The sequence below is a fragment of the Sarcophilus harrisii genome, chromosome 3, assembly GCF_902635505.1.
Source record: "Sarcophilus harrisii chromosome 3, mSarHar1.11, whole genome shotgun sequence".
In the NCBI taxonomy this organism is placed as follows: Eukaryota; Metazoa; Chordata; class Mammalia; order Dasyuromorphia; family Dasyuridae; genus Sarcophilus; species Sarcophilus harrisii.
The window spans coordinates 255,007,665-255,030,763 of NC_045428.1; the positions used below are offsets into that span (position 1 = coordinate 255,007,665).

The following is a 23,099-nucleotide window of genomic DNA, read 5'->3' on the forward strand; positions in this document are numbered from 1 at the left end:
AGTTATATGTCAGTATTTGAAAAGGATGAATATTTACAAAAATATAAATTGCACAGGTCAAGACAAGAGGAAACAGACACTTAAATAATGTCTTCAAAAAAGAAATTTAACAAGCAATAAATAAAGCTGTCTAAGAAAAAACCCTTAGGACCAGATGGCTTTACAAGCAAACTTGTTTAAGCATTTGATTAATCCAAATACTATACAAAGTATTTGAAGAAATGTAAAATAATTCTACTACATTTCTTCTATTACACAAATATAGTTCTGATACCTAAGCTAGGGAAAGCAAAAACAGAGAAAGAAATGTATAGACCAGTTACTATAATGAATGCTGATGCAAAAATATTTTTTAAAAAACTAGCAAGAAAATCGCAATATACTAAAACCATGTGAGATTTATACCAGAAATGCCTGTCTGGTTAAATGAAAATTAAAAACACAATTAACCACAAAATAACAAAAACAAAAATCATATAATCATCTCAATAGATGTAGAAAAAGCTTTTGACAAAAATACATTATACCTAGAGCATAAGAATAAATGCTTTCCTTTCTTAAAATAATGAGTATTACCTATCAAAAGCTATCAGCAAGCATTATTTGCAATGAGGATCAGGGATGAAGCCATAATGTCTAATATTACCATTATTATTCTACATTGTATTAATAATACTAGCTATAGAAAAAACACAAGTAAAGGAAATTGAAAAACTAAAAAATCATCAATAAGGAAAATAGGACTATCACTCTTTTCAGATGATATTATAGTATATTTAGAAAGCCAAATTTTTAGTATTAAAAAATAAAAAGGTTAATGTACAACCAACATGATAAAAATTAAAATTCTATATAAATTAATTTGCTAATATAGCACCATACTAAACTGCAAAATAATAAAACTAGAAAAAACATCAAAATTTTATCTGCAAGAACAGGTCAAGAATATCAAAAATTTTATAATTGAAAAAAAAATGTGAAAGAAAGTAGCCTAACAGTACTAGATTTCAAGCTATATTATGAAGTGATAATCATAAAAAAAAATTTGGTACTGACTAATAAATGGAGTGATAGATCAGGGGAATAGATTTAGTACACAATACATAATAGTAAATGACCACAATAATCTAGGAAATGATAACTCCAAAGATCCAAGCTTTTGGAGCAAGAACTAATCATTTCACAAAATTGCTGGGAAAGTTGTAGAGCATTTTAGCAGAAACTACATAGAGACCATTATTTCATATCATTTGATAAAAAGTTCAATATGGATAAATGATTTAGATACAAAGGATAGAATAATAAGCAAATTAGAGAAACAAAAATTTACCTATTATATCTATGGCTAAAGAAAAACTTTATGATTAAATAAGAGAGAAGATCATAGCAAGTAAAATGAATAATTTTGATTACATGAAATTAAAAGATTTTGCACAGATCAAATCAATGCAGTCAAAATTTGAAAGAAAACAGGAAACAAGAAATTTATAGCAAGTTTCTCTAAGAACTTATTTCTCAAATATATAAGTAACTAAGCCATGCTTATAAAAATATGAGATCAGAGTTATCAATAGTCACATGAAAAAATGCTCTAAATCACCATTGATTATATAAATACAATTAAAACAACTCTGAGATACCATATTACACCTACTATGTTGGCTAACATAACAGAAAAGGAAGTTTATAAACACTGAAAGGAATGTAGAAAAATAAGTACTCTAATGCCCTGTTGCTAATGTTGTGAACTGGTGGAACCATTCTGAAGAACAGTTCTGAACTAAGTCCAAAGGGCTACCAAACTATGCATACTCTTTGACTTAGCTATGTCACTATTAGATCTATTTTCCAAAGTGATCAAGGAAAAGGGAAAAAGACCTTATTTGTACAAAAATATTTATAGCATCTCTTTTTGTGGTGGCAAAGAAATGGAAATTGAGCAGATTCCATCAGTTGGGAAATGGCTTACCAAGTTGGGTATGATTATGATGGATAATTTTGAAAACACCTGGGAAGAGTTATATGAATTGAGGCAAAGTGGAGTAAGCAGAACCAGGAGATCATTATATTTAGTAGAAGCAATAGTATAATGATGTTACACTATTAAAGACTTAGCTAATGTGATCAAGATAATGATACTAGATAATTTCAAAGGACTTATGATGAAAAATGCTGCCCAACGTCAGAGAAAGAATTGATGAACTCTGAGTGGAAATTGGAGTACTTTTATTATTTTGCTTGCTTTTTTGAGGTGCAACATTGCTAATGTGGAAATACATTTTGCATTACTTTACATGTGTAACTGATATATGGATGTGAAAGAGGGAGAGAAATTGGACCTCAAAAATGTTAAAAATAAATAAAAAAACTAAAGGCAGGAAAGAAAAAAATCTGGATGGAGAAGGAAAAGTTAACCCATTGACAGGAATGAGGAAGGAGTTTGAAGAATTTAAAGCTCAAGATTAAGAACAGCAGTGTTGGGTGGGCAGAGTTATCTGGATCCTTTTTTTCCACCCATCTCGCCTTAGATGTTGAAAGTTTTGTCTCTTAATGATGGCAGTGAGAATTTTTTTATTGTTTGAGCAGATGTGGAGCCTCCTAGAATTCAGTGCCCCAGTGTAAAGGAGCGGATAGCAGAGCCCAATAAACTGACTGTCCGCGTATTCTGGGAGACCCCAGAGGGAAGGGACACTGCAGACGGCATTCTGACTGAGTAAGTGAATGGTCATTTTGTTTTAATAATCATATTATTTAATACATCCAGTGAAGTTGCTACTGGGCCCTAGTCAGTAGGGCAAATGCCCAGTTTGAATTGTTCTACTTGTATTGCTAATAGGTATATTCTTGTTAATAACAGCTCCAATGATAACTAATGTTTATAGAGCCCTTTAAAATTTACAAAGCATTATAAGATTCCATTTGAATCTCCCAACATGATTCATAAATATTTTTGTATTTAAAAAGTTAATATACAGGTATAACCAGAAAAAATAAAACAATCATATTTCCCCATGCCACCACCCCACCCCGGCCAAAAAAAGAAAAGAAAAAAAAGAGGTAGAAGATCACAGCATTACCTTACTAGCCCATAAAGGAATTAGGGAAGAGAACAGCCTGTGAAGTAGATTATGGTCACATGTAGCCTATAAATGTCAAAGACAGGTTTTAAGCTCATACTGTATTACTGTGTCCCTTTTGGATAGAAGTTATGACACAAGTGATACCAAGTGACTTTACATTGACATATGGTAGTTAGAACACTACATATAGTAAAAGGAAGACTTAAATTCTAACCTTACCTCAGACACTTACTAGCTCTGTGACAAAAACCATCTGTTTTTGTAAAATGAGGATAATAACAATGCCAGATTTATAATAATGTAATAGTGTAAGGCTTCTTACACCGCTCCCCCACATTATATAATTGAAGAAAGCCTGTCCAAACTGGACTGAAAGAATCAAACAATAAAAAAATTTTAAATCCACAATTTTGGATGAACTATGATAGAATCAAGATGTCAAGATGACACTGCTTGAGGAATGTCTTGTGATTAAATAAAAGATTCAGACATAGCTTTGGTTCTATGTATAACATAGATAAGTAATTTTACATTGTGTGTTCCTGCTTATGGGCTGTACAGAAACAGTCAGTTGGCTAGATGTGACCTTTGGGCTGGAGTTTGATGACCCTTTGTGTAGGGGAAAAGGGGAGGTAACTATTCCTGAAAAGCAATACTGACAGAGGAATGGAAGCTAGGGGTGGAGGACAGATGCTAATGAGAAACAACAGAGGGGTTACCTTTCATTATTTGCAGTTCCAAAGGCAGACTAGCAGTTTACTCATGCAACACACTGGGCATTCAAATCCAAGACCTCATGTTGGTTAGAGCTCAAACTTATAGAGGGTTTTGGACAAAGAACCAATCTGGTAGTAATGGAAAATTAAAAAGCAGTGAGGTAGTCTGCATCAGTGGTGACAAACTCAAATAGAAATGGGAACTACTTTAACAACCATAAAGATTCTTTTGGGTCAGTTTGGTGTGCAGTGGATAGAACTCTGAGCCTAGTGTCAGGAAGACTCATCTTTCTGAGTTAAAATCTGGCCTCAGACACTTATTAATTGTGTAATTTTGGGGAAGTGATTTAACTATGTTTGTCTCAGTTTTCTCAACTGCAAAATGAGGTTGAGAAGGAAATGGTAAACTACTCCAGTATCTTTGCCAAGAAAATCTCAACTCAGGTCACAAAGAGTCAGAGACAACCAATTAACTTCAGTTATCCTTGTGGGCTGCATATTGACTTAGAATGCCACATATTAATATTATCTATGTCTTATTGTATATTTATTTATTTTGTTAATTATTTCCCAACTACATATTAATCTGATTCAACTGCATTTAACAATATTATGGTTTGTATGCCCTGAGAACTTGGTATTTGATGTGAAGGCAATGATCTAGACCAAAGAAATCAGGAATTTTCTGTTTTTCCTAATATGGAAAGAAGAATGAAGAGCAGGGACCCCAGGAAACTGAATTCTTATTATTCCATACCAAGTCAGAGACTGGGAAGGTAGGGTCAGTGCCCTGTCTCTACATCAGTTACACCTTAGCACAAATACATTCAGGGTCCTGAAGCTGTCTCAATCACATTCCTTGTAATGGAAATACTTCCTATCTCATAACTTGTCTCTTGCCTTTGGTGTTCTTCAAAGAAGGCAAAGCTTTGCCTTTTGTCCTTTTGTTTCTGGTTTCTCCACCAGTGGCCACCAGCCTACCTCAAATTCTTAACAGAAAGAAATGAAGCAGGTAGATTTAAGAATAAATAACACCTTAAAAATGAAATGTCCTTTAGGAACAGCATTTAACATGGAGCCAGACCTGGCCAGGCCACTATAGAATTATTTTCTTAAAGACTCAGCAGCTGCATCTATTTTGGCATTTTCGTTGATAATCTGAATGCTCAGGTTATAACTGTGACATTTTTAAAGGGCATTTTAATGACCCCTTCCCCTTTTACTGCAGTAGCTTTTGCAGTTTCTATGCTCTAGGACACAGAATGTGGAAAAGATGCTGGCAGCAGGGTGGAAATGAGAGCAACTAGACCATTACCGCCCCTAACTACATGGGAAGATGGGGGGAGATTTGATTTTGAGATCCTTGCTTGAGGAATGTCTTGTGATTAGATTAAAAAGATTCAGACATACCTTTGGGTCTATATATAACATAGATAAGCAATTTCACATTGTGTATTCCAATTTGTGGGCTATACAAAAACAGTCAGCTGTTTTTGAGGGACAGATATTCAGTCATTTCAGTTGGCCCCAACTTTTGGTTATCCTACTTGGGTTTCTCTTGGCAGAGATACTGGAGTGATTAGCCATTTTCCTCTCCAGCTTATTTTGCAGATGCAGAAACTGAGGCAAAAAGACCTAATGTCTTGTCCAAGGTCACACATCTACTAAGTGTCTGAAGCCATTTTTGAACTCAGATCTTCCTGACTCTGAACATAGCACGTGCCCTTTTCAACAGGACTTTTGTTTATATGGGTGCTAATTTGGAATTTCATTTCTACAAATCTGTATTCAAATTAGCTATGATATTGGGAACTATTGACAATCAGGTGTTACCTTATTTTTTTTTTTATTTGTAGCCTTTTAAGCTTAGCAACAAACAATGTTATCCAGAGACCAGCCTAGCTTAGTTTAGGGAAACACCCCCAGTTTATAAGATCTAATATTTATATAGTACTTTTTGAAATGTACTTTAACACCTAGCATTTATTTAGTGCTTTAAAGATTTGCTAAGCATTTCACAAATATTATCTTGCTTGATTCTAACTCTGAAAGGGAGGAAGGTGGTATTATCCTCATTTTACAGATGAAGAAACCAAGTCTAAGAGATATTAAATGACTTGTCTAGGCCCATACAACTAGGAAGTGACTGAGTACAGATTAGAATTTAGTAATTCCTGATTCTAAGCCCAATACCTTATCTACTGTGCCACTTAGCTGCCTCTTATTTAGTTCCTATGCTCATGCATGTCACATCTGTGTGGCGTAGTGGAATCAGCTGTTCACAGAAAATGAAAATAAGTCAATAAAATAAACAAAAGAGATTACCTTTGGTCAGCTGGTTAACTCAACTGTGTAGGCTGTCAATCAGTCAATAAGCACTATGTATGAAGTATAATGCAATGTTCTGGGAATAGAAATACAAACAGAAAAAAAATTTTCTGCTTTCAAGGAGCTTACATTCTAATGAGGAAGACAGAACATAAGAGTGAGTTGGAGTGGAAAGTATCTTTCCAGGAAGCACAGGAAGGAAAGGAAAAAGGAAAGAAAAAGGAAAGGAAAAAGGAAAGGAAAAAGGAAAGGAAAAAGGAAAGGTAAAAGGAAAGGAAAAAGGAAAGGAAAGGAAAGGAAAGGAAAGGAAAGGAAAGGAAAGGAAAGGAAAGGAAAGGAAAGGAAAGGAAAGGAAGGGAAAGGAAAGGAAAGGAAAGGAAAGGAAAGGTAGGAAGAAAGAAAGGAAGGGAAGAAGAAAGGAAGGAAGGGAAGAAGAAAGGAAGAAGAAAGGAAGGAAGGAGGAAGGAAGGAAGGAAGGGAGGGAGGAAGGAAGGAAGGAGAAAAGCGTCCTGAAGTGATGAATGAGCTTGTAGATTATCTAGGAAAGGAGTAATGAGTTCTATGTTGACTAATGGGGAATGCTTCAGATTGAGTTGAGCTAAATTTTAGGTTCTCACAATCTTACAGTCTGTTTCCTTATAACCTTTCCTGCTTTTCCTGCTCTGAAACTCTATCTTATAAATATCCTCATAACTCTGAACAAAAAACAGGGTCCTATAAAAGAGTGAACCTAGAGATATGTCACAGAGCATGACAGGGGTCAGTGCCAAGTTACTTGATTCTTCAACCAAATGTTCCATCCACTAGGCCATAGATCTTCCCTGTAGACAGGGGAGGGGGAATTGTATTTAACTTTTCTGTGACTTAGCTCAGACTAAGATAGGTACTTAAGTACCATTGATAACAATCTAGAATGCTCTGAAGGGAAATCCTCAAAGCTGATAGATAGAATTCTTCATTAATGTTTTCCAAGGGATTTTATACAAGGTGTGCTTTCTTTTCCCTTTAATTTTCATATATGAAACATTGAGCTAAATTCCTTGCATGTTTAATACACATTTTTAGTTGTGAGTCAAGCAGATTTAAACATTATATTAACTTCTTAAACCTCCCTGACTACTGTAACATGAAAGGTAGAATTAACATTTCCAGATTGCTTCCAGTATCTCAGTAGTATCTTGCCACATAGTACTACCAGCAGAAACACTCCACCCCCCCCCAAGTTTGCTCCTCTGTTTTCTTGGAAAGATAATGGAAATTATGGCTCAGAAAGTTTTCTCATAGAGTCATGGCCTCATAAAATTTTGATATAAGGGACATTTGTCTTTGATACCTTCCCAACTTTATTTCAGTGCCACTCTTCTAACTCCTAGCTCTATTGGCCCTATCCTTAATGAGGAACCAAATACTCTTATCCCTCTGACTGCCTGGAGTTCCCTTCTATAAAATCTCCCCAAATTCAGTTCTACCCTCTAGAAATTAGTCTATACCCCAGTGGTCCAGAATTATCCTTTTCTCCCTCCTGCCTGCTCTACATTTCTCCTCCATTAGTGAAACACAACTATTGATAATATTTTCAGGTGGTCAGAAAAAAATACTTTCCTTATGAAAGCTGAAAATAAAATTCTAGTTTACAAAGTTTTTCTGGACTTGATTCTATAACAATGTAGATGAAACCAGCATTCAAGATCATCCATATTCTGCCCTGTTCTACCTTTTCTTAGTTATCTCTGCCTCTTCTTCCTATAAAAAGCTTCTGCTCTAGTCAAACATTTCTATGCTCTAAGCACAAAATATACAATCCTATGTTCATGCGTTTGCTCCTGATGTTACTGTGTATGATGTCTTGTGTTATTTTCTTCGGTTATTTCAAGTCTATCTTTTAGATTTTGCTACTTTTGTGAAGACTCGCCTGCCAGTTTCAATCCAAATCTTTCGGCTCCTGTCCAACTTCTTTACTGACTATTTTTCTGTCATTTGACATTTTGCATGCACTGTCTTTTATTGGTGCCTATAATTTGGTGTACCTACTTTGCCTTCCCAACTTAGTTGTAATCCCACAGAGAGAAAGTATGTAGCTTTAATTTTTGCATCTCCAACTCCTAACACAGTGATATGAATGCAGTAGGCATTCAGTAAATGTTTTAAAATAATCCTTTTGGGGATATCCCCTCCTCTTTCTTTCAGTGTTATTTTGAAAGGTCTGCCTCCAGGATCAGATTTCCCAGAAGGAAACCATAGGATCCAATACACTGTCTACGACAGAGCTGAAAACAAAGGAACTTGTAAATTCCATGTTAAAGTCAGAGGTAAGCTAATTCTTTTCATTTCTTTCTCTCTTCCTCTCTTCAAGAGCTGTTCATTTTCTCTGTAGTGAGGAGCAGAGTTATTTTTATGGTTGTCACATTGATTCAGTTTGGAAACCCAGGAGCTAGGGCAGGTGAGGCAGCTGGAGTTTGGGTGCATAAATGCTGGGCTTGAAGAGGGGCAGATAGTTGTATCCAGGCAGCTAGGTTGTATAGTAGCTAGAATCCTGAATCTGGAGTCAGGAAGAACCGAATTCAAATATCACTAAAGACAATTAAGAGCTGTGTAATAGTTTCATGTGCAATCATCTTTTTTATTTTACTACATCATAGAAATGCCTGTTTTGTTCTATAAATTAAAAATACAATTTAAGAATAAAAATAGCTATATAATTCTGGATGTCATTGCCCTTTCTTTGCCTAGGTTTCCTATTCTGTAAAAGTGGTGATAATAATAGCATCTACCTCTCAGAGTTGTTATTATCAAATGAAAATATGCAAATTTTCAAACTATATAATGCTAACTTTTTTGGTAGTAGAAAAATGGATTGGAATTTATATTGGAAACATCAGGAAGTTTAGCTTTGCTATTTATAACTGTCATTTTGGGCTGGTCCCTTTGTTTCTTTGGGTGAACAAGCTGCTGGACAAATGATGAAGCACTATATTTGAGGAGGAATTTGCCATTTCTTTGGAGAGGCCAACAAAAAAGACTTTCCTCTTTCCATTTAGGAATGTGAGTTAAAGTTAAGGGCTGAGCCAGGCCAGAAACTTCTGTCAGCCATGATCAGTAAGAGCTGAACAATAGGAAAGGAAGCAAAGGAAGACTGACCATATCCAAAGAAAACAGAAATTACTAGGAATATATCTGATGGGACATGTGTTAATCTTTTCTTACTATGCATGGTCAGTTAAGACTATTGCCAAGAATGCCATAGACACTTTGTCCCAGGATCTGAGTTCAGGAAGAGCTCAACCAGCAAGTATGGAAAGTCTGGAAGGAACAACCCCAAAATCTATAGCTCTGAATGTTTTCATTGTCCCCATGCCCAGAGTGAAGCAGAGTTATAATCATAAAAACAAGGAGTGCACAAGATTTAAGTCCACTCTTTACAAGCTGTTGACTTTGGATAAATCACTTAGCCTCTCTAAAATTATTTCCTTATTCTGTAAAATGGGGAAGAAAGACTTGTGACACCTACTTTGCAGGAAGGCTTTGCAGGTTGAATAAAATAAAGCAGGTTTTGGTCTGGAACAAGTTAGCAGAGATAATTATTCCTATCCAGTCATTTTATAGAAAGCTTAAAGAAGATCTGACTTTCCCAATGGAAAGTCAGTCAACTATAGAACTAGGATTCTCACATTCAGTACCTTTGTCATCTGCATCATCATTATCAGCATCTATTTGAAGGGTTAGACCTAAGATAATTATAAAAGAGATAAAGTTTCTCCATTTTCTCTCCCCCCTATGTCACTCCCTCATCTTTTGTTACTCTTCTTCCCTTTTTTTAGTTTTCCATTTCCCTTTGATTGTCCAGGGTTTTTCCATGGTGCTTCACTGAGACCTAGGTCTTATTTCTCTCAATAGCCTCAGGCATTTACTTACCTCCACTTATAAAAGACTCTTTTTTTTTTTTTTTTTTTTTTTTTTTTGTAACTGGAAGTTGAGGAATGAGGGAGAGATCATATAGGGATGGGAAGAGCATGATAGCGATTAGATGCTAGACTTCTCAGTTGAAATGAAAGTACTTATTTATTTATTTTTTTTTTTACCATATTTGGTCTGGACAGGTACTGTACTCAGACAATTTAGGAATAAAAGGTAAGTACAGTTGTAGTGTCCTTGGACGAGTAGAAGTTCAGCAACAATTGATCCATGGTGAACTGGTCAGGCATATTAGGAAAATTCAGAGTCCAGGATGTGCCAAAAAGTTATTTTTTTCTTTGTGAGTGACATGCCCATTGTCACACAGCTAGTAAGTGTCAAGTGTTTCCGGCCCAGATTTGAACTCAGGTCCTCCTGATCCAAGACTGGTATCTAAAAAGTTTTTAACTTATACAAGCTTAAAGCTACATTAATTTACATAATTCTACCCTCTAATGCCCTTCATTAAAAGATGCATTTATATGTTTATTGAAGCTGACAGTATGAGGGCAAGGGTTTGGAAAGAGACCAATAGAGTCAGAAAACATTGGAGAAAAGAGGGAACCTCGGCATTTGTAGATAAATGGTACCAGGATATACATAGGGCTAAAATTAAGAGAAATGAAGCGAGCCTCAAAGGAAGAGAGGCTCCTGAGAGATTGCAATATGAGTGATGTTCTGCCAATGGCATTAAGAAGCAAAGAGTAAGCCACCTCCTCCTCTTCCTGGACCAATGCTTCTGGGAGACATTAGAGAATGTGCATCCATTCTAGGAGAGGTAGTCAAGGCTAAAGTGTTTTCTAAGGAAAGTCAGGTTTATATAAGTTAAGAAGATGGCAGGAAGAGATCGAAGACCAAGGAAAGTTTGTGAACAGTAGAATAGGATTTCCAAAGCTTTCATTGGAAAGAAAGGGAAATAGGAACTCTAAAGCACCAAGGCTAAAGTGGTTAAAAATGAAAGATTAGGAAGCACAGGAAAGCAGTTGATACTGAAATAACCTGTGATTCTAAATTCAATATATAGAGAAGAGAGCTTGCTAGTGATAGAATATTGGATTTTTCCAGCCTTCCACCTTTCCTTTTCTTGGAAGTTGCCACAGGCACCAGAATTCCTTCTTATGATTCTTGTCATTGTTTTGGAGGCTTTATTTTTTGAATGCCCTCTGTTTACAGTTCAGCGTTGCAATAAGCTTCATGCTCCAGAAAATGGCTACATCAAATGTTCCAGTGATGGCAATAATTATGGAGCAACCTGTCAATTTTCCTGCATTGGAGGTTACGAGCTACAAGGTAGCCCAGCCAGAGTGTGTCAGTCCAACTTGGACTGGTCAGGCACAGATCCGACTTGTAAAGGTAAGTGAGGAGCTGATTTCTGGACTTAAGTTGGAGAGCCTGGTGACATCATATGTTAAGGATTAAAGGGATGAAATACAGAAAAGTAAAATGGGGTTTCTGTTCTGTTTTGAAAGCTTTGAATATAATTCTACTTCATTTGAGTGGCTGAAAACTCCCCTAATCCTTCTTGGTGAAGGACTCTCACTCTTGTCCTAGCTCTTCTTTTGGTCTTTCTTTTTTCCTCTGTGCTAAAGATGAGGATTGACACTTTACAAAATTTTGAACCAAAGAATGTTCATCTTCATTGCTCCCAGTGTGCTCTTTCTACAGGTTGGTGGAGTGAAAGAGCCATGGGTTAGAAAATAGAAGATCGGACTTCTGATTGTGGCTCTGCTAAATATTTTTAGCATCTTGAGGGATCTTGAGTAAATCATTTAATTTGGAGGGAGGAGGTGAACTTCCTTCCTTCCTTTTTCCTCTTCTTCTTTCCCAACTCTCCCCTTCCCCTCAAACCCAATTTCACTTTCTTTTCCATGTTATTAGGAATGTTGATTTCCTTATTTGTGATACTTCCCCCTCCCCTTTCCTTTTAAGGTACTATAAAATATATCAGTGTACATAAAACAACTGAGCACTCTAAGGACCCTTCTTTATTTCCCTGTACTTTATTTACAAAGAATGTTTGTGCTCTAGAGATCTTGGTAATCATTGGGTCCAACTTCCTAATTTCATAGATAATGAAGGCCCAGATAACTGAAAATAATTAGCCAAAGGTCACACAGATAATGGAAGAGATTAGAGAAGGTGAATTGGAAAGTTGTCTTCCTATATAATAATGCAGCATCCTCTCAGGAATAGAAGTTGATGCCTTGTGGCACTTAGGATAGAAGACCATTTTGCTTCTCTAGTCCTCTGTTTCTTCATCTGTGAAATGAGGGTTGGTCTAGATGACCTCTTCTGGTTCAAAATCAATGAAACTTATATTCTCTAACAGTTTTATTTCCTGTTCTTAATTTGGACCCCCCAGTTAGATACTAGGTGATCCACAATGTTTTAGTTTCCAATTAGACTGCAGACAGGTCTGTGAGTCAATAAATATTAAGCACATCCTATATGCCAGGCACTATGCCAAGTTCTGGGGATACAAAAAGTGGTGAAAAAATAGTCCTTGCCCTCAAGAAGTTCATTATCTAATGGAGAAGTCAAAATAACTATATACACAAATATGTATAGAAGAAAATTGGGAAATAATCAACAAGGGAAGGCACTAGAATTAAGATGAATAGGGAAAGATTTCCTGCAGAAAGTGGGATTTTATTTGGCCCTTGAAGGAGGTGGGAGAATCCAGGAGATGATAAAAGAAAGCATTCCAGTTGTAGGGAAGAGCTAGAGGAAATGACAATGCTTGAGAGATGGATGTTTTAGGAACCATAAGGATGTTGATGTCACTAGATCACAAAGTATGTGAAGGCATTTAAAGTATAAGAAGACTGGAAAGATGAAAGGGAAGGAAAGTTTTTCAGGCCTTACCAAGCAGAGAAATGTATTGATGGGGAGGAAGAATAGGGATGGAGCTGTGATATGGTTAGAAATGTGCTTCAGGTAGATGCTTTTGTCAGTTGCTTGGAGAATGGACTGGAGTGGGGAAAGACAAACCAATAGGCTACATTGCAATAGGTCAGGTATGAAGTGATGAGTTCCTGCATTAGCATAGTGGCAGGCTCTGTCTTTATGTTTGCTTCTGTCTGTCTGTTTTTCCATCTGAATGTCTCTATTGCTCCTCTATCTGTCTGTTTCTTTCTCTGTCTTGCTCTAACACACACACACACACACACACACACACACACACCCCAAATGCTCTTTATTTTTGGTCTCTAGATAACTTGCTATTTGTAAAAGAATTCATGTCTCCTTTTTTGGTCACCAGAGGGCCCTTTGTTTTGTACAAATGTAGGATAAATATTAATATACTTGTTTGAAAATCAAAGTGATTTGAGTATCTATCATGTATATTTTTCTAGCTATGACATTTGAACCTATTGATATGACTAATGTAGACACCAGATGATAGTGGGCATCAAATGTTGGACCCTGATCATATGAAGAATTCACAATGGCCATTCTCTTTGGTGAAAGGTAGATTTATTTAGGGGGATAGTTTACAGACAAAATGGTGCAATAAAGTAGACATCAGGAATGATTAATATGAAATAGAAAAATCATTCCTGATAAATGAAATAGAATGGGAGAGCATAGAAAAGAAATTTAATAATTAATGATGGAAAGGGCAACTTTCCTAGTGGAAGAAGAAAAGAAATACTCCATGAGGTTGGGGCATGTCTTGAAAGGGACTTAGCACCCCCAAAAGAGTTAGCTAACTATAAGGAGAAGAAGTGGGGTCTGGAGAGACACCATAAGGCATGGTGAGGTTAGAAGATAGACATCATGTGGCATAAGGAAGGGGTAAGAAGAAAGACACAATGAGTCAGAGTGCCATGGACCCAAAGGAGTACAATGAGTATGCATGGTTATAAGTAGATTTTATAGGGAAAATTTAACCTCAGAGATATGCCTGGAGTTTCTGACAGGGCATGGCAAGGTGAGACTCCCCAAGAGCACTTCAGAGGTGGACCTCTGGCATTTGACATATCTTGGATTTCTGACTGGCAACCTCCCCAGAGAATGAGAGGTGGAGCTAACCTCATCTCTATCAGTGCCTTTTCCCTGCCTGCCTTAGGGATCAGTTCTTTTTGCCCAACACCACCACCATTTAGGAATTCATCACTCTTACAATATTGGTTATAATAATATCTTTGGGAAGAATGATCCCCCAGTCTATTAAGCATGATATTGAGCTTCTTCCTACTTTACTTGAGGAAATCTCTACATTTTACATTAATTCAGTAGGTTCAAGCTTGAATTGAATAGAACTAACTTACAAAAACAGTGATCAGGTGCTTTTTCCTTAAATATAAATGTTGACAATTTGGGACCTAGTTATGACAATCAGAAATTTCAGGAGGGTTACCTTTTAGGAGCTCAGACTTAATAATCAGTGAAGATTATGCAAGGTAATGGTAGAAACTGTTGAACACATCTCTATAGGAACCAAAAATTTAGCATCTCCTGAATACTTTCTAACATATCACATAATGTCTAGAATTATATATTGGAAACTCTTTTATGGACCGACAGTTCCCCATTATGCAAATACAGAAATAAAAATATCTCGGTGAACTTAACTATTAATATATGTTGAAACTTGAACATTATTACCAGCTAAACTATAGCCTTCAATAATCTGAAAATAGTATCAATTGATAAAAATTTCAGAACAACATTTGAACATTTGAAATTGATATAATTGTACCAAATATTCATTCTTTCCAAGCTAGATAGAACAAAAAAATTTCAAAATATATACTTCTGGCAGAAGAAATCAGTCATATAGGAATAGAAAGTGGTACATAATCTCCCCATCATCCTGTATACAACTGGAGTTGGGTAGAGATTATATTCAATAACCCTATACAAAATGGGTTTATATCATAATGCTTTTATTTAGCTAAAAGAAGAAGAACCAGTTATTTTTTAAAAATCCACCTGTGCAACAATGTATTGAACTTTAAATATGAAAGAATGAATAAGAGAGAGTCACTTGTTTGAGGAAAGCATTTTGTTATTCTTAAAACTGTATAAATGTCAGTTTTGTATATCTCTGTATATCTCTACTCTTTTACTAAGTATCTTTTTTATCCAAAGGAAGTTTGGTGCAGTGAAAGTTTTGAAGTCAAAGGACGTGGATTTGAATCTTGCCTCTGTCACAACCTTTGAATTCTTGGACAAGTAGACTTAAGCAATCTGAATTTCTGTTTCTTCATTTTGGAGTAGATGGCTCCCTTCAACTCTAGAGGAATCTCTACAAAGATTTTCCTCTACAAAGGAAAGTTTCTTCTGGATGACATTCCTTGTCAATCTGTACTTTGTCCTCTATTTCCTGCTTTTTTCATCTTCAACTAATCCTCCTCTCCCTCCAAGTAACTTATTATTTCATACTGAATTTATGTTATTTTTACACAATAAGCTCCTACAGGACAGGGAGTATTTCATGTTTTCATCCCTAGTATTAACATGGCTCTGACACCTAGAAGACTTTTTAATATATTTGATTGCTTGATTTCCTGGAATCATGGAGTGCTCTGAGGAGAAACAAGGGTTCTCTGTCCTAAGCATTGACCAGCCTTTTCCCACTGCAGCTATGAAGATAAATGTGGGTGTCAGGACTGCAGCTGCCCTTCTGGATCAGTTTTATGAGAAAAGAAGGCTCCTTATTGTGTCTACCCCAACTGCCCGTAACTTGCTTTATAGGACACAACTTTCGATGCTACAGGTAAGACCTACTAAGGGCAAAGGAGAGAGGTGGACAAGGTAAATCTTTTCCTGAATTCCCTTCACCCTTTCCCCTAAAAGAATCCAGAATGACCTATTTCTCCTCCATACTTGCAAAGCTTTTTGTAATCATAATCCTCCTCTGTACTTGCTATATACAGCTCCTCTTTCTCCCAGTAAAACACAAGTTATTTTGAGGGCAGGACTATTTGTTTTTGTCATATTATCCTTAGTCCCTTAGCTCAGTGTCTTACACATAGTAGGCATTTAACAAATGTTTGTTGGATTTGGAATGTATTTTATATTATCATTCTCTATGCCCCTATTGTCTTCCTTATTAGACAGTGCCATGTGAATGATGGCTTTCTTTTCAAAACTTTTCCTTCATTTTTCCTTTCCTTCCTTCCTTCCTTCCCTCCTTTCCTCCTTCTTTCCTTCCTTTCTTCGTTTCTTTCTTCCCTCCCTCCTTCCTTCCTTCTTTCGCTCCCTCTTTTCCTCCTTTCTTCTCCTATTTCTTCCTTTTTTCCAGACTTGATGATGAAAATTTTTTTTGAAGTATAAGTAGCTCTTTAAATAGCTCTGATTTCTTGAGTATGGTTGCTGTTGGTACTAACACAAATCAAAATGTTTCTACTAAAAGAGTTGCTGTTGGGATCAATTTAGTTTACACTGATTTAGTTGAACTGGTTCTTAGATGACAACCACAAATTCCACTGGCCCTTTCCTAAAACTTTTGTATTTTATGTTCTGCTGGCTTAGCTTTTAGAAGCCTCCAATGTTGACTTCATGACACAATGAGGCATTAGAACAGGATTTTAGTGGTGGCCAGGAGAGATAAAAAGATAAATATGATATATTCACTGCTTACAAAGAATTAACAGCTTAGTACAAGTGCTGACAAAGGCATAAATAGAATTCAAATAAGAATTCCTGTATGCCTTTGTTTACTTTGATGAATCATGTACATCTATCAAATGTGGGGACCTTGACCATATTAGAATCTAAAAAATACCACATCCTGAATAATTTGAAAAGATAAGAACTTGTAGCATTTACTTGGAACTGTTGACATATGGTGAGGATAAACAATATGACTAAAAGAAGAAGCCAGAATTTGTTATTGACAAAGGGTACAATCAATGTGTATTGTTCTGGATAAGATCAATTGATAGAACATCCTAATATGTCTTAGTGATTTTTTCAAAAGACATAATAGTACTCTTCCTTTCAGTGTTGATATAATTTGGAATTAATATTTTTCTTCAGTCTTGAAACAAAAAGTAAATATAAACCTCTGAAGAGCTGTTTCCCAGCCATAAAATTGAATTTGGTTCTTTCTTAGAAGCCAGATTCATTGGAGAAGTGAAAAGCAGGAGGCTGAGAAGCAGAGCTAATGGTTATGAGACCAATAGGGTTGACTTGATGTTCCCTTGATAACTTGAGTTTCTGTGATACCCAGCCTGATGTTGATGTTTATATCATATAACCCTAGAGAGGGAGCAGCATGAAATGGTGGGTTGAGAATGATTAGGAGCCAGGAACATTGGTTCTGTCACTAATTAGCCATGTAACATTGGGCAGGTCACCTTGTTCAATTTCCTCATGAAAAAATAAGTCTGTTAGACTAGATGATCCCTGATTTCCTTCCCTAGGCAGCAAGATAGTAGAGTGAGTAGAGTTTGGACCTAGAGTCAGGAAGACCTGAATTTAAATCCTGTTTCAAATACCTACTATCTGTATAATCCTGGGTGAGGCACTTAACCTCTGCCTCAATTTTCCTACCTGTAAAATGAGGATAAATGATACTTACCTCCAAGATTGTTGTGAAATAAATATATAATATATGAAATGAAGTATGTACAGTACTTTGCAAATCTTGAAGCACTGTTATAAATGCTAGTTGTTTTTATTTTATTCCTTATTTTCATAAACTTCATGTCTATAAGGCCAATGTTGGGATTATCTTTCCATTTTTCCAGCACATAACTCCATATTCTGATTTATTGTTACTCTGTAAATGCTGGCTGGGTTTAATTAAATAGGTAACAGACAGCTTATGCTTAAATGTTTAATTGCTTTTGCTCTATAAAATAGTATTGTTAAGAGTGGCTTAAATGTAGATATTCAGAGTTATTTATTAAACACAAATTCTAAGTACTAAGCAGAATACTCAGTATTTATTTATTTATTCATTCATCCATTTATTTATTCATTTTATCTATCTATCTATCATAAGTAAAGGTCTTTTTAGAATGATGATTACCTAGAGGTTATTGGTTCTGGTTCTTAAGCCTCAGCCAATGTCTAGCTACTGGTGTCTGAAGGGCTATTCCAAGAAAGGATTAGATTTATTCTTTTTGACTACTCACAACAGAACTGGACCAATAGGGAGAAATTACAAAACAAATTTAGGTTTGATATAAAAGCAGAAATGATTAGAATTATCTCAAAGTGGAGTGGGCTACCTTTGAAAGTAGTGACTTTTTTGTACTCACTTAAAATCTTCTAGGAAAGAAGATAATTTTATCTGACTTTTTGTTTAGATGACCATAGAAGTTCTTCCCTTCCAAAGCTGGAATTTTATGGCTCTATGAACATGACATATTGATTCAGAGATTCCTTCTACTTACTCCTTTTAGTTCTTGGATCCTCCATATTAATCAGGTCCAGACTCAGCAGAAGTGTGATAGAGGATGTTTGATACCCAATATTCTTCCATCATTTATTACATTTTCATTATTCCTGCCAACACAGCTCTTCCCTTATTACCATCCCTACCCTTGACAACTCCTTGGGGAGTGTATTGTCCCAAAGATATTTATGACTCTGTTAACACCCAAACACTCTTCTTTCTGTTATCCCACCTAGCAAGGGTCACCATTTCTGTCTCTTGTTGCTACATGTTTTAATAATATACTTTGCATTCATTCTGTGAACAGCTTAATGTGTCATTTGTATTAGAGACAGAGTTTCCCAGGTGCCTAAAAGGCTAAACTCAGTGAATCCATTAGTGCAGAAATTCCTGGCAGGCCTTTTGTGAGCAGAGACTGTCTCAAAATCAGACCACAGACTTTCTTGTCCAGAAGAGGGGCGATGGTAATATATGTCGTTTGAAAATAAAATGGTATTTATTTGAAGGTATTTTTTACTTTCCTTTTCAAAAATCTATTTTAGCTGTTCCAGTGCTTTCTCTCCTCTCCCTCCTCTCCCCACCCCACCCCCCCGCTCTGTTGCCTGGGAAGGGGCTCATCAGATTACTTGGCAAAATTTACGGGGATCTGTGTTTTTCAGTCTTATTCTTAGGATCAATTTCTATGATTGGAACTTTAAAAAAATAAGAACTCAGAAACATTTTCTCCTTTCTTTGCAAAGTCAAACTTGGGATTCTCTAGGACAATTTTAATATTTTTTTAAAAGGACATCTAGTTCCATGGAGTTTTCTCCAATTCTAGACACAGACCCAAAAGCTACCATTTTGTTTAAGTTTACAAATAACCCTAAAAGGCAAACTCTTTTCATTGAATCCCAGTGGGAAAAAACACTGTTTTTGGAGGTCAAAGATATTGATTCATATTTTTCTTTTGTCGCTATTAATGTTATTTTGGGCACATTTAATTCCTTTGGGCCTCAGCTATATTTAATATGGAAAATAAGGGGGGTTGGATTAGATGACATTTAAAGTTCCTTGCTGCTTTAAATCTATGATTTTATGATTCATAGGAAAATAGTTTAATATATTTTATTTCATTAAATATTTTCCAATTACATTTAAACATTTTTTAACATTCAATTTTTAAAATTTTGAGTTCTAAAATTTTTCTCACACCTCCCTTCTCATCCTTGGGGAAGTCAAGCAGCATGATATAGATTATACATGTGAAATCATGCAAAATGCATTTCTATATTAGTCATGTTACAAAAAAAGCACAAAAACCCCCCAATTAAAGTTTTTTTTTTTTTTTTTAAATATGCTTCTGTCTTTACTTTGAGTTTATCAGTCTCTCTCTGGATGTGGGTAGCATTTTTTTTTTTTTACCATGGGTTGTAAGAAAGTATATGGGGATTACTTCCACTCATTATATAAATCACAGGTCTGGGGCTCATCTACTTCCTAGGTCAATATAAATTAGCTTATTTATCATTTAAAGTAACTTCACAATCTGATCTTTTCCTGTTTCCAGTCTTGTTACTCTTATTATTCTCCTTCAGAAACTCTATGATCCAATCAAACTGGCCTTTTGCTATTCCTTAGACAGGACAGATAATCCTCTCGACTCTGTGACTTGGCACTTCTTTTTCTCTTAGAATTCCTTACTTCCTTTAAAGATTTAGTCCAAATACCACATTCATCATAAAGTCTTTCCTGATTTCTTTCTCCTGATGCCTTTAAAGTATCAGGAATTAATGCTATCTCCATATATGTATGTTGTCACTCTTGATAAAATTTAAGCTCTTTAAAGGCAGAGATTGTTTGATTTTTGTCTTTGCACTCCTAGCACCTAGGGACCTGGCAATTTAACAGTAATAATTTGATTGGTTGCTTCTACTTGTAAACTTGAAAATTCTTTTCCTTCAGTGACAATTTTTTTCTTTGTCTATTTTTATTTTGACACGAAAGACCTCTTTTCCTAAAAATAATCCCCTTTCTCGTGTTGGCCTTTTCAGCAATCACAGTGTGGTCTGGACCTAAGGCACATTACTGTTATTGAACTGGTTGGCACATATCCAACCCTCATAGGAAGAATAGGCATGAGGATCATGCCTCCAGGACTTACCCTACAGCTCAGGTAAGAGAAAATGCTTCTTAAAGGATCTTTTTCTAGTCTTTTTGGTAAAATTGTTTCACTTATCTATCTAATCAAAGGAATAGCAATCGACATATATGTATGTTGCTGTTAGTTATTTTTCAGTTATATCTCACTGTTCATGACTCATTTGAAGTTTTCTTGCAAAGATATTGGATTGGTTTGGCATTTCCTCCTCTAGTTCATGTTACAGATGAAGAAACTGAGGCAAACAAGGTTAAGTGACTTGCCTAGAATCAGACAGGTAGTAAGAGTCTGAAGCCAAACTTAAACTTAGAAAGATGAGCCTTCCTGATTCCAAGCTCAAGTTCCATATATGTATACGCTATACCAGAACATTCTCATCAATTGGACCTCTGACCCAGTTTTTGCTTTGTCTGGTTTCAGGTTGCTACTGCGGATTCCCCTTAACACCTTCAGTATATTATTAGTGGATAAGCATGGCATGGATAAAGAACGCTACATGTCCATAGTGATGCCAGTATCCCTTTTCAACCTGATTGACACTTTCCCCTTGCGAAAAGAAGAGATGGTTTTACAAGCTGAAATGGGCCAGGCATGCAACTGATAATGGCAAAACCAGAAATTTCTGATTGATGAATGAACTCCATTTTCCTGCCTACATAATACCCAAAGCATGCCATTAAAGATGTCACTGATGTACAGATTTCTTTTGTAATTTTAAAATTTTTATTTTATTATATAGCTTCTCTACATCTGAAAAATGAACATTAATTTTTTTTGTACTTTTTGGTATCTCTGGAGAATTTCATACTAATAACAGAATTTAGAGTTTCTAACCCTCTCTATCCTCATAACATCCTCCTTGCACCCCTATCTCACTAAAGTGAGTGACCTTGTACAGAATTTTATAGACTATTGTAACACACAAATCTGGAATATTTCATTCACTGCATAATAGAACTCTCTTACATTGTACTTTTTTAATTGAAACTTTTATTAATAAAATATTTTGGGGCAAATTCAGAATAGAGTATTTTGAAATTCACTTTGCATGTGTAGACTTACCATTGATCATGTAAGCACCCAAACTGTAATTGGGTTTTTTGGAGAGGGAGGGAGAGGAGGAAAGAAGGGAGAAGAGAGACAGATTTAGAGACAGAGAAGATTAGAGTAGAAGTCTTAGTCTCATTCATTCAGAGTAAAGAAACTACATCTTCTTCTTAGAGTTTTTGGTATATCATTGAGGCATTCTTAGATTTTGAACTCATGGGAATAGTTATTTATCCTTTTCTTTATCTCCAGTGCTTTTCAAAATGTTTGGCATACAATATGTACTAAAAATGTTTATTGATTGACTATGGGCTATCATTCTCTAATGCTATCAGCCTGAGCCTCAGTTCTAGTGTATTTTGTTCACTTTCACTACCAGTGATGCATGCCTCAATTCTGCTTAACCAGCAAATACATTCATATACTTTTACAAAGGGATATTTTTCTGAACATATAACAAAACTATTTATCCTCAACACCAGGGAGCGTACTTTACCCTACATCTTTCTGAGAAGGTAGAGTTCAAAACTTAAAGCATTTCTTGCCTAGCATTCTTTCTACTAAACTTATTTTCAAATTCTATATAGCCATTGGAATAAATACATAGATAGATAGAATAAACATTTATTAATGCCTACTATATTCCAGTCTTTACTAAATTTTTGTGTGCACTAGGAACACAAAAACAAGAAAACAAAATGGTCTCTACTCTCAAGGACTTCTTGTCTTCTACTGGAATAAGAAAGCATATAAAGGGGCAGTGGAAAGTGGAAGAGATGGTGGTAATACATGTATAGGATCAAAGCAGCTGTTGGAGGAAACTTGCAGATCCAAAAATGAGTAGGAGGGAAGAAGCAGCATGTCTGGAACTATTGATGATTATGGTGGCTCCAGGAAAGGACTGGTCATTCACTGAGTGGATTTCAGAGGAGAGTTATACTCAGGGGGACAAGACAAAAAATGTAGAGGTAGAGCAGACAGACCAGAGGATGGTGAGATTGTTTTAGCTCCCTCTTTGCTGCCTTCAGTCTATGCCAGGTCCAGTAGCTCAATGGGAATTTTTTTGTGCACCCTCTGGGCTGGCCACAAAACATTGCAATAATTCAGATTTCCAGACCTCTGTTGGTTTGACATTCTGACTTTTCAAAGTTCACAATTTCATAGATGTCTATGGAACATCTTTACCAAAAAGCAGGAAATGAAAAAAACAAAGAAGCAAAGTAATGGAGGTAATATGTTGACCTCAGGTGAAGAATGACCATGAAGAGCTTTATAAGTTTTATAGTATTCTATTTTTTCCCAAAAGAGTAGTCAGATAGGAAAAAACAAGAGGAAGAAAAGAAAAAAAAAATTATTAAGCAGCTACTACATGCTAGGTAGCATGCTAAGTACTTTACAAATTTTATCTCATTTGATTGTCACAAAACCCCTGGCTGGTAGGTGCCATTATTATCTCCATTTAGAATTGAGAAAATTGAGGC

At 35.8% G+C, this 23,099-nt stretch overlaps 1 protein-coding gene across 1 annotated transcript in view; it reads left to right on the forward strand.

Annotated features, from left to right (window-relative positions):
- The window catches only part of SRPX (sushi repeat containing protein X-linked), a 95,757-nt gene extending 74,142 nt beyond the window's left edge, over window positions 1-21,615 (forward strand). The window contains exons 5-10 of the mRNA XM_012544438.3: window positions 2,587-2,713; window positions 8,312-8,433; window positions 11,249-11,428; window positions 15,667-15,800; window positions 20,465-20,586; window positions 20,992-21,615. Coding sequence (XP_012399892.1) covers window positions 2,587-2,713; window positions 8,312-8,433; window positions 11,249-11,428; window positions 15,667-15,800; window positions 20,465-20,586; window positions 20,992-21,172 — 866 coding nt within the window. The 3' untranslated portion in view covers window positions 21,173-21,615. The remainder of the gene's footprint in view (window positions 1-2,586; window positions 2,714-8,311; window positions 8,434-11,248; window positions 11,429-15,666; window positions 15,801-20,464; window positions 20,587-20,991) is intronic.
- Window positions 21,616-23,099: the final 1,484 nt, after the last annotated feature.